We start from the raw sequence: 11,467 nt of genomic DNA, 5'->3' as shown, positions 1-11,467 counted from the left end.
AAGAAAAGGCTGGGTACACGAATGTTGTTAACTTTATGAGTAAAGTCTACATACCCCCTCTCAAACTACCACCCAATTGACAATGTCCCCCCAAATTTTCAATTGCGACAATGTCCCCTCCAAACTACCAAAACATTGTCAATGTCCCTCTCAAAACTAGCAATAAGACAAAAATACCCCTATAGATTTTTCAATAAGACAAAAATACCCTTATAAATTAAAAAAAAAATGATTTTAAAAAAATGAAAAATTTTAATTTAAAGATAATATTTTTTTAAACAAAAATTTTTAATTTTTTTTTTAAACGGAAATTTTTATTTAGAAAAAAAAACTATTTAGTTTTAAAAAAACAAAAAATTTCATTGTATTAAACGAAAATTTTATTTTTTTTAAATGTAAATTTTTATTTAAATAAAATTATAAAACAAATTTTTTTTTTTAAAAAAAAAAAAAACGAAAATTTTCAATTTTTATAAAAAAAAAAAAAAATCGAAATTTTGTTAATTTTTTTTTCTTATAAAATTGATTTTAAAAAAAAAAAAAAACAAATTGGCCATCGTTTGGATTTTTTTTATTTTTTATTTTTATAATTTAACTAAGAATAATTTCATCATTGGGGGAACATTGACAATTTTTGGTAGTTTGGGAGGACATTATCACAATTGAAAGCTTGGGGGGACATTGTCAATTGAGTGATAGTTTAAGGGGTTATGTGGACTTTTCCCTAACTTTATTCTCTTTTGTCTTTTGATTTTTTGTTATTTTAAACTAGCAGCAGGAGATGCGTATGATATTTTCAGCCTCCAATCATCCCGTTTGCAGTAAAATATTTTGAATTTTGATTGTGTAATCTGGGTGCAGAGGATACTTATTACTAACGTTACAATCTTTAGTTTTATTTTTGGACGGAGGTGACATTAATGTTACATGATGACCGGCTTCAACGGAATCTGCTCCATAATATTCCGTCCACTGTCCTAAACAAATTACAAATATTCTGGCAATCTCGTCCTTTTCCTCTTACCTCATTTTGAAAAGCACGTCTCCGGATTTATCTTTTTGTTGTATTTCTGTCATGAGATGGCTCCCTTTTCTTTTTTTTTTCTGTTTTTTTCTAGTCCATGTTCATTCCGGTGCTCATGCTGATGATCCACTGCGTCTCATTGGCTTCCAAAACTTCATTTTATTTTATTTATTTTAAATTGAATCAAAAGTAAACCTAAAACCTCGCTAAACAACTGGCCTTAGCCTTGTCAAACAGTTGGGCTGCCCAACTACCGTTTACCATCTTTCTCGGGCTATATTTTTAATTTTATTGAGCAGCAGCCAGCAGGGGAAGGGAGAGTTCCAACTTCCAACTTCCAAATGTAGCGTCAGCAATGGACGGACAGCCTCCGTGGGAGTTTATTTGACCAGCAAGTGGGGTTCGAATAGCAGGTGGCATGAAGTGCTCTATCTAAATCCCTTTATTTTAGAATTAGTATTCAAGTCCCTAAGATGCCCCATTACTGTTGGAAGCCGGCACTCCCAGTCCCCACCAGACGTGTCGCATTCTCCTGCCTCACAACTGCTGTATTTCTCTATCACCCTCCTCGGTCTCTTTATTTGGTTTATCTTATAATTTTGCCGGAACACAATGTCTATAAAAGAGTTATAAAATATTATATCTTTTGATTAATGCTACAAATCACTCTTGTATTGATTATTATTATTAAATTTGATCAAATAATAATTTTAAAAGCCACTTCATTTTTAAAAGAACACAAGAATTACCCCTTAAACTGCCTGCACTTAACAATTGTCATTCAAGGTTAGGATCACGTAAAGAGCTACAAGCCTAGCATCATCCAATATACCATCAGCTTACATCATAAAATGTTGCTACTTTCGTTTGCGATCATCACAAAATACAAACTAGCATTTTCAACAGCTTTCCTCTCATTTTCCCTAAGTTTAGAGAATCAAACTACTTTTTACCTTCCTATTCAAATTCACTCTACAATAGCTTACCTTTATAATTCCCTATAACATTAAAATACTATTTGTTTTACTTTTGTTTTGTTTTTATATTCATTTATTTTGCATAGGAAAATGTGAGGATGAAAGTGAATATTATTTTATGATGATAATAAACCATGTGGATTGCTACAATTGAACCCAATGTAGCAATCCTAATGAATAGGGAAGATATAGGAAAACTGTTGTAGGTGAGTTTTTGTAATTTTTTTGAGATTTTTCCTGTGTAAGGAAGGGAAGCATATTTAGGGTAGCTGCTGCTCGGAATGCTCAAATTACTATTGTGGCATTAATACTAGGCCTCTAGAAGCAATCAAGGATCGATCGGAAGCACCATGATGGTTTTTCAGCACTAAAATTCAAGAATTGCCTCAAAATCTACAACTGTCAAATTTACACAACACATGATTTAGTATAATCGGAGGCAAATAGGTTTAAATCTCAAAGGCACTGGTGTTTCGAATTTACAGTTTTGACAAGTTTTTTTTCACCTCTGCTCCTGCCAACTTTATGGACAACAGATGCAACTTTTACAATTATGTTCCTCTTATGACTGTAACGCGAGGAGTGAAAAGAAGAATCTCACTCAATCATAACAAGATGAACACTTGAGCTTAATTTTCCATGCTACATGCCATACCCAGTGATGGCATGGGGGTTAACTTGCCCTACATTCATGTCCTGGGATTTCATCTTAGCGTCCCCCCAAATCAAAGACGCAGTGGTTGAGTCTAAGTTCAGCATCCTTTTCTTCCCTCCACTAGGAGATCCTTCCAGAGGCAATCCTCCGGGACTCTCGTGTGATGTTAGGCAGCTTTCAGTGGAACAGTCAGCCCTTTGGGGGTGGAGTCCAGGTGGAACTTCTTCTTCCACTCCAGTCACCTGATTGGAATGCAATGAGTAGAAGCCAAGTGGGTCAAGGGAGGAACTTCTCACTGTCTTATTTACCGATCCATGACACCTTTGGCCTTCGGTGTCAATAACTGCACCTCCAATAAATTGATCAGCAAGCATCTTACAAGCTCTCTCAAGCATGGCAATATATCTACGCTCTGCTTCCTGTCGAATCTGCAAGTGCTTCTCAGCCTACACAACGGTGGTAGGAAGATCAGCTAGCTAGATCATCAACCCAGACCTCTACTCTGAAGAATGCCCACAAGAATAGGGAGTTGAACATTTTCAACTCCCAATTACATTCTCAAGGAAGTTCTTTAAGCTTTGTGCAAGGCAATAGTCACCAAGCCAGCCAATAAAATACATAAAGGTTACTTATCAAAAAATAAAATAAAATACATAAAGGTCAGAGTTATCAGTTATTCATTCCATATTCAAAGAAAATACTCAGGTTATCTAACCAAATCCACTGCCACAAACTCACGACTGAGGCATACTATTCATGAAAACATCCAACAACTCATGAAAAAGAAACGTACCTCGACTTGCAGATGTAATTTACTTTGCACTTCCATCTGTGCTCTCAACGCCTCCTTGACTTCATAACCACTGAAAATGACATTTATTACATTTAGTAATTTGGTAATTTTTAAGTATCATAAGAGCTCAGAAGAAAGCATGAAAATTCTTACTCATTATCAGAAGTTGGCAAGTTCGGGGAAGAATTACCAGTACCAGGGCTTTCTAAAAGGTATGAAGCAGGCATCCCTTCAATAAAGTGCCAAAAGAAATCAGTTTAATCATTGAGATCCTAATCGCATAATTTAACAGAGATGTACTCAAACATAACTTTCTTTCGTTTTCTGTTGGTGTTTTTTGCAATATCTACACCAACCCTCGTGTTTAGCACCACCATTGAGTTTGAAACCCTGAGTGAGATCAATGGACTTCTCAATTGAAGTATCCCCTATATGGATAATACACAATTCAGTTGATCTTTCTTTTTATTTTTAGGGAAAAATCCACTTTACACACTTGAAGTTTCAGGAATTTTTCAATTTGAACCCCAAAGTTTAAAAATTGGCAGTGTACCCTCCTAATGTTTCAAAAAATTTCAATTTAAACATTCCGTTACTAATTTTCGTCAAATTGAACAGAAATCTATGAAATTACGTAATTACCCTCAGGCTTTTTTAAAAAAAAAATTCCGTCCAATTCAACGGAAATTAGTAACGGAAGGTTTAAACTAAAAATTTTTGAAATACTAGGGGGGTACATTGCCAATTTTTAAACTTTAGGGTTTAAATTGAAAAACTCCTGAAACTTTAAAGGGTAAAGTGGATTTTCCCCTTATTTTTAATATTTTCTTCTTTTTCCTTCTTCTCTCGGAAGTTCAAATATGATTAAATGCTAGCGTATAGTTAATTTTTTCTTGACTAGACAAGTCAATTAGCCAGATTTATCTCTTTCTGCCCACACACACGCACAGCAAGAGAGAGAGAGAGAGAGAGAGAGAGAGAGAACACCTAAGCGTTCTTAAATAGAAACTCTGAACTGAAATTGGAAGATATCAAACATTGTTCATCATGGCAAAACTCTAGGGTCTACATCACATGACTGAAAGGAGAGAAAGTTCTAGCAAACCTACCATCCCTGGATGCATCGCCCATATCCTTTCCTGATTGCTTACCTAGCCTGTACTTCTGTATGCAGAAAGATACATCATACATCAATAAAAAGTCCTTAAAATTTTTCACTTTCACAAGAAGCACATACCGCTGAATTTTCAACATCAAATCACAACAATAGTCCAATAATAAAAGAAACCTGGAGATGACTCTTTAGATGGAAAAGAGTCAGTCCCTTCACATTCATTGTCCGCATGATGGCCTTTGGTGTAGCTTCTGCAAACAATTTTAATGCCCTCATAAGCATCCTAATTGATGATAATCCAAAGATATGAGATTCCCAACAAGTCAGTCAAGACTTATAAAGTAGTTCTTAGTAGGCTGGTAAGCAAACAAGCAACTTGTGGGCAACCGAAATTCAGCTCATGACTAAGCTTTATAAAACTTGTACACAAGGCTAACCATGCTGAGCTCAAGCCTCAGTTATCTAAAATCTTCCATTAAGTTGCCAATTTAAGTTGCAAAGTCAGCTAACATGCTGCTGAGTAGGATTTAATAAATCAAACCAGGAAAACAGTGAAAATCAAACCATATAATACAGGAATACTATATAACTTAAAATGCGTTCACTTTCTTAATCAAACATGAGAGACTGTAAGGACCCAACAATATAATACTGGATTATATAACTTTAAATGTGTTCCCTCTATACTCTTTACTTTTTTCCCAAGAAGCAAATAAGGAGGAATAAGAGAATAAATGCACATAAAGGAGAAGGTGAGCTTCCAGAGAATAACTAATGTCCCCAGTTCCCTACAACACAACAAAACAGGTGAAAAGCCCATCTCTAAGAGCACTAACAGCAATTTCTCTTTCAATTTTCTCTAAATTTAGGGAACCAAATTACTTTTTGTTCCTTATCCAAATGCATTCCACAATAGCTTTCCTTAATCTTTTCTTATACCATTAAAGTATTATTTTTTACTTTTTCTTTAGTTTTATTTTTTTTTCATTTTATCTCTTTCTCTCTACTCCGTCTTCATCTGCAAGCACATGGCTCTATTCCCTAATTAACATACAACACAGCTTCACCATTAACAGAGTTACAGAAAGCACCACCACCCAAGCGTTGCTGAAAAAGAAGAGCAGGTCGGCCTACAAGAAGCTGGCACTGCAGCGCCACCCAACCTCCGTCACCCAAAGCTAGAAACAAAAGAAAACTCAAAGCAAGAACCTTTGTCCACCGTCCCCAACCTTTACCACCCAAAACAAGAACCAAAAGAACACTCGATACAAATTCTCATCAAACACCATTCAGACATCATCCCTGAAATCAAAAACAAGCCACACAAAGTTCGCACTAATTTGACCCATCTACCGAAATCAAAAACCCCAGAAACTTCCAACATCAATTGACCCTAAAATCACAACTCTAAAAATAATCAAGCTACCCAAAATTACAATCCAATAAAATAAAAACAATGATAGATTGACTGGATGCTCTCCAATACACCTCAACCTCACTGTAGAAGAACAAAAAACTCAACAATTAAACCAAACAAAACCAACATCAGAACCACCAATTGCATATTAATTCAAAAAAACAATGAGGACTTGGTACATGTCAAGAGCGTTGAGGTGGCTCTTGCAAGCAAGAGCAGAGCCTGAGCCCGCTGGAGAGACAGCATTTTGGAGAGGGCACTTGGGTTGGAGGAGCAAGTGGGCCTCCATTTCCTCTATGCCGGCCAAGGTTCGGTTCACTGACTCCATTATCGAGTCTGGTACCACCGTGTTTTCTCTTCCGCCAAACACCTCTCTGCCGGACAAAGGTATAGAGAGGCGTGAGAGGAGAGAGAGAGAATGTTATTTTTTGTCAATATAATAATGCATTGGATAGTTACAGAACTACCCAATGCATTGGGTAGCACTGTAGGAAGATATAGGGAAGCTGTTGTGTGTGGCTTTTTGTGGTTTTTTTTTTTTAAGATTTTCCTTATATAAAGAGAAGGGAATGAGTTATTGGGCATCTATTGATAATGCTCTAAGCATTAGTTGTAGACCCGCTTATTGGGTTGACCCAAATTGGCCGACCCAAACCGACAGGGTTTGAGCAGGTAAACCCACCCACCCTATGATCAGTGGGGGGAAAAAAAGTTTTGAATATGTCAGGTCAGGTCTTGGTAAACCCAACATATCCGACCCGACCCGACTATTTATTATATATATATATTTTTTATATATAACTCAAGTTAAAAACCCTAACTAATCCTACTTTATTTTCTTCTTAGACTCACATGTTCTTCCTCAACCACCACTTACACTTCTCCCTCTCTCCCCCACTCTAGTGCACCGTTTTGGTGTTTTCTCCACACACAACAAACTGTTTTGGCGTTCCCTCCACACACGACGCACTACTTCTATGTTTCCTCCACACACGGTGTCTCCTCCATGTCTCCAATAAAAGAACTGTTTATCAAACACATTCACTGTCGGGCTGGTCAGTCAGTTTGGTTGGGTAACCTAACCCCCTTGGTTTGGTTTGGCCGTCGGTGTGAGCTGAGCATCGATCTGAGGGGATTGGTTGCTCAGCCATAATCGGTTGTCACCCCAACCAACCATAGTTACAAACAACAAAACAATAGAACCTTTATGATCCCTACAAAGATCTTCTATTGTTATCAAAGTTCAGCCATCACACTAAAGACAACTTTCTCTGCCAAGAGGAACCTCAAGACTAGGAGATATCTAATATCACAAAGATCTTCTATTGTTATCAAAGTTCAGCCATCACACTAAAGACAACTTTCTCTGCCAAGAGGAACCTCAAGACTAGGAGATATCTAATATCACAAAGATCTTCTATTGTTATCAAAGTTCAGCCATCACACTAAAGACACTTTTCTCTGCCAAGAGGAACCTAAAGACTAGGAGATATCTAATATCACAAAAGTGTTTGGTAAAACAACATTCTTTCTCTCTCTCTCTCGCTCTTGATAAGCCATAAAATATTACTAAAATGCAGGAAAAAAAAAAAAAAAAAGAGAGAAAGGGTGCAACATAGGCACCCCAAACTATGATAATATTAAGAAGAAAAAAAGAAAAAAGAAAGTAAAGGTGCAACACAGAAATATAGAAGTACAAAAGGAGAACGCGAAAAACAACTGAAAATTTTATCTGACAGTTTATTGCATTCAAAGTGTCGACAAGGCGGAGAGAAGCAAGCTAATTCTTCTAGAGAACCACCCTAGTGAAGATCTTAAGAAAATAGCTTTAGCTAATGGACACAAAGTTAAGTCCCTTATTCTCCTCATCGATCAAGTAATTCTAAATACTCATCTCACATCCCACTCCCATACTACTAGGTCGATGTGACAGTCTCATCAACCATTGGATTTTTTCATTTTTTAAACAAAGGTTGATTCAGGAGCTAATGGACATTGTCACATTAGCCTGGTGGTATGAGAGTGAGATGGAAGATGAGTGCGTAACATAACTCAATCAACAATCTAAAGATAATAAAAAGTAATAAAGTACCAATCATGAGGAAGGAACCTCTAACTAAACCTTGTCGCGCACACTAATATTTTTGTAGATACTATTCAAGAAATAATGTTTTAGATGACTCTAGTTTGTGACAAACTTTATGATGCAACATCTCGAAGAACTCATAGGCGGCATGCCTCATTATACAAACTAGCTTATAACCCGCGCTATGAGCGAAATTCTTAATTAGAATTTAATTTTAAAATTTGAACACATCATTTTTCATTATAAGTTAAAAAGACGTATAAAAATGTATCTCACCTGTTTAAAATAAATTAATTAATTAATTAATTAATTAAATTAAATTAAATTAAATCTTTGTTCCTATAAGTATATGTGATTTAAAATGAATAGTATAAAGAAAAAAAATTTGCAAGAAGAATACATGGATTATAATATAGTTAACGTAATTAATGACACTAATTAATGACTAATTTTTTAAGAAAAAGCCAGTTATATATATATATGACGTCCTTTTTTTTTTTTTTTTTTTTTGAGAATTCTAAACGTATTAATATACATATTAAATTGACTAAACGCATTAATACATAATAATATGATTTATATTATTTGTTTCCTTATTTGATTCGGACATTAATATTACTTAATTTATTGAATAATTTATATAAGGAAAACTCTTGAAATATAATCAATGCAATTAATGACGTTAATTAATGATCGGTTTTTTCTTAAAAAAAATTGGTTTACTCTTAAAAAACCGGTTCAAAAATTATGCCTTAAAAAACTGGTTTAGTCTTTAAAAAAAATGGGCTCACGCCACATGTTGCAATTCTAGACTACTTCTAAAGAGTGATTCGGCTTTTATATATATATATATATATATATATATATATATATATATATATATGATGTCCCTACTGTCTTATGAAGGTTATGTAAAACGATGGATCCACTGATACTAAGATGTTGTCAAAACTTGTGTTCCCATATTGCGGCTTAGAGCTTGAAACAAGAATTGATGTATACTGCACACTTTCAGTACTCCACTAGAATTTCACTGCATCCTTCTCTACTGATGGAATGATTAAAACCTCTAATTGCAGCAACAGAATCCTTTCTTAGTTCACTCAACATTATGGTAGCACAAGCAAGCTTTCACTTCTAGGCGGCAGCAGGCACCCAAGTGTGATTGCAAGATGTGGCTACAAAAGCAAGACTTGACTTAAGCTCAGAACCAAGCATGCCTGACTTCTCCAATATCTAACGCAGCTTCCTTGTAGATGATAGACATAGTTTACCTTTATATTCCGACCATAAGAGAACAATTCACTTGTTATATGGTTTTGGGGTGTTGGAAGACAACTCTTAATACATTATGAGTTGTGCAATACTTCTATAGCGTTCCCCAGGGCCAGATATCACTCGTCTCTTGCTACAACAAGCCACAAAACTAATTTTTAGGGGAACACTGCAGTAATTTAAGATTGGTGCTATAAATAATAGAAGATGAAAAATTAGATAGATACTTACAACAGAAAGAGAAGTCAGGAAAAGCATAAAAAGTTAGCCACTTCAATCCTAGTCCCTAACAAAAATGCTATATGCAAAGGGCCAGAAACCCATCCCCTCAAAAAGAGCAGCATAAGCACAGCAATAAGGAAAGCATGCACAGAGTTAACATCTGCATAACTATTAAGACTACAAAGTCCCAAAAGAAGGTTGAATTAACAAGGACAATGCATTTTTTTTTGTTTTCTGGTGGGCAACAAACCAAACGCCCAGTGCTTCAATTTACAAAAAGACCACACCTTGGGTTTTGGGAGATTAGCCCAGTGCTTCATTTTACAAAAAGAACATAGCTTTGGGTTTGGGGAGATTACAGTTATACAGTTATGGCGACGATTATAAATTTGAAAAAAATAAAAGAAGAAAGAAATATTAATTGACAAAAGCAAGAGAGAATTAAGAGAAGGAAAGTAAATACTGACTAGAGGCGCCACCAAGCTGAGTGACAGCATCAACGAAACGTTCGTGAAGGTCGGCAGTCCAACGGAGGCGAGGTTTAGGATCGGAGGTCAAAACAAGGCATGGGTCGGGCCTACCAGCAGCACCCTGCAATGGGATGTCTTCCTGAGCAACTATGCCACCTTCGTGGTGGGGCTGAATCATTCTTGGGTACATTTTCTTCTCCCTCTTCTATATCTAAAACCCCCAAATTCCCAGAAAGAAACAAGCAGCAGAAGAAGAGAAGCACATCTCAGCACGGTAAATAAACAGCTAGGGTAAATAAAAATAATAGAGTAAATGAGTAATATCATAAGGACCTGTTTAAGGGTGAAAAGGGCAAAATGGAAATAGAAGTGAAAAAGAATAAGGCCGTACCAGTACTACCACTGGCATCGGCTTTTCGGGATTTTGTCTCTTTTCGCGCTCATCGTCTTCTCACTGAGATTTGTCATTTTGTTGGGGGCAATGGAGCCGCTGTACTCTTCCCAATATTTCTTATTTTCCCTCCATAAAAATTGAGGTAAATGGGGCTAAAAAGATAAATACACCGATGAATTGGAGTCTTCTGAATTCTGATGTTTATTTTAAAATTTAAAGCTACGAAATAAATATACAACTTGTATTAAAAATATACACCTAAACGAAACAGCACTCCCTCTCATTCACTTAAATTATACCAAAACTACCTCCACCAGCGACTTCCCAACTGGTTGTGCTGCCAACAGCGTCATTAGCCATTTCGGCTTCATGCCATCAATGGGCTAACGCTAAGGGTGTCAACTCGGTCTAATTTTTTGGTTTTTGGCTAAAATTGAGACCGGAATCAGGGTACCTTGATTTTTGAATTTGAAAAATCGGAACCAGAAATTGGGTCCCGGTTTTTACCCGGTCCGGTAACCGGTTTTTTTTTTTTTTTTATTTTTTTTTTAAATCTCATGAAAAAAATTGTTTTCTGAAATGAAACCTCATGAAAAAAATTGTTTCATTTCATAAAATGAAAAGAAGAGGGAGAAGAGAAGAAAATGGAAAAAGAAAAAATGAGGAGGGAGAGAAAGCTCTAGGAGGATGAAGAGGAAGAACAAAAAAAAAAAAAAAAGTAAAATATAAATGATGAGAAAACACAAATAATCTTCTTAATTTAATTATGACAAAGAAAGAATAAGTCCTAACCGTAAATCTACACCATCATACAAAAAGTAAGTGAAGTGAAATACCAAAAAACCGGATCAAACTAATTCAAATTCATTATTTCTTTACCTTTGCGTATTAAAAGACAAAATAACCCCAAATCAAATTCATTATTCCCTTACTAATTAAACTGGGTGAGCTTAATACCAAAGGGAAAAATAATAATTTGGCGCCATCAAAGAAAAATCACTGTTATAGAGACATTGGCTCTTTTGTATATTATTATATAT

General features: G+C 35.6%; 1 protein-coding gene across 5 annotated transcripts; it reads right to left on the bottom strand.

Moving 5' to 3' along the window:
- Positions 1-2,336: 2,336 nt before the first annotated feature.
- LOC132172762 (protein PHR1-LIKE 3) lies at positions 2,337-10,509 on the bottom strand. 5 transcript variants are annotated; one of them, XM_088512478.1, is made up of 7 exons: positions 10,425-10,509; positions 10,027-10,244; positions 4,738-4,846; positions 4,559-4,613; positions 3,603-3,678; positions 3,450-3,519; positions 2,337-3,102 (listed from the first exon to the last, which is right to left on the bottom strand). In XM_088512478.1, exons 2-7 carry the CDS (start codon positions 10,221-10,223, stop codon positions 2,644-2,646), a joined length of 966 nt encoding a protein of 321 aa, XP_088368604.1. In that variant the 5' UTR covers positions 10,224-10,244; positions 10,425-10,509; the 3' UTR covers positions 2,337-2,643. The 5 variants fall into 5 exon arrangements, with proteins under 5 accessions (XP_088368604.1, XP_088368605.1, XP_088368603.1 ...); XM_088512479.1 differs by lacking the exon at positions 10,425-10,509 and having other exon boundaries at positions 2,337-2,898; positions 2,965-3,102; positions 10,027-10,331; XM_088512477.1 differs by lacking the exon at positions 10,425-10,509 and having other exon boundaries at positions 10,027-10,330.
- Positions 10,510-11,467: the final 958 nt, after the last annotated feature.

Source organism: Corylus avellana, chromosome 1 (genome assembly GCF_965113065.1).
Source record: "Corylus avellana chromosome 1, dhCorAvel1.hap1.2, whole genome shotgun sequence".
Taxonomy (NCBI): domain Eukaryota; kingdom Viridiplantae; phylum Streptophyta; class Magnoliopsida; order Fagales; family Betulaceae; genus Corylus; species Corylus avellana.
This window is presented reverse-complemented; position numbering and strand designations above follow the sequence as displayed.

What these genes read in the sequence shown, in the direction of transcription:
- LOC132172762 (XM_088512478.1), bottom strand. Translation starts at nt 10,223, where the DNA reads ATGTACCCAAGAATGATTCAGCCCCACCACGAAGGTGGCATAGTTGCT. An exon ending in ATCTAAAGAGTCATCTCCAG is followed by an intron (nt 4,614 to 4,737) that starts GTTTCTTTTATT and finishes TTCTGCATACAG; the next exon opens with AAGTACAGGCTAGGTAAGCA. An exon ending in AATTACATCTGCAAGTCGAG is followed by an intron (nt 3,103 to 3,449) that starts GTACGTTTCTTT and finishes ACCGTTGTGTAG; the next exon opens with GCTGAGAAGCACTTGCAGAT.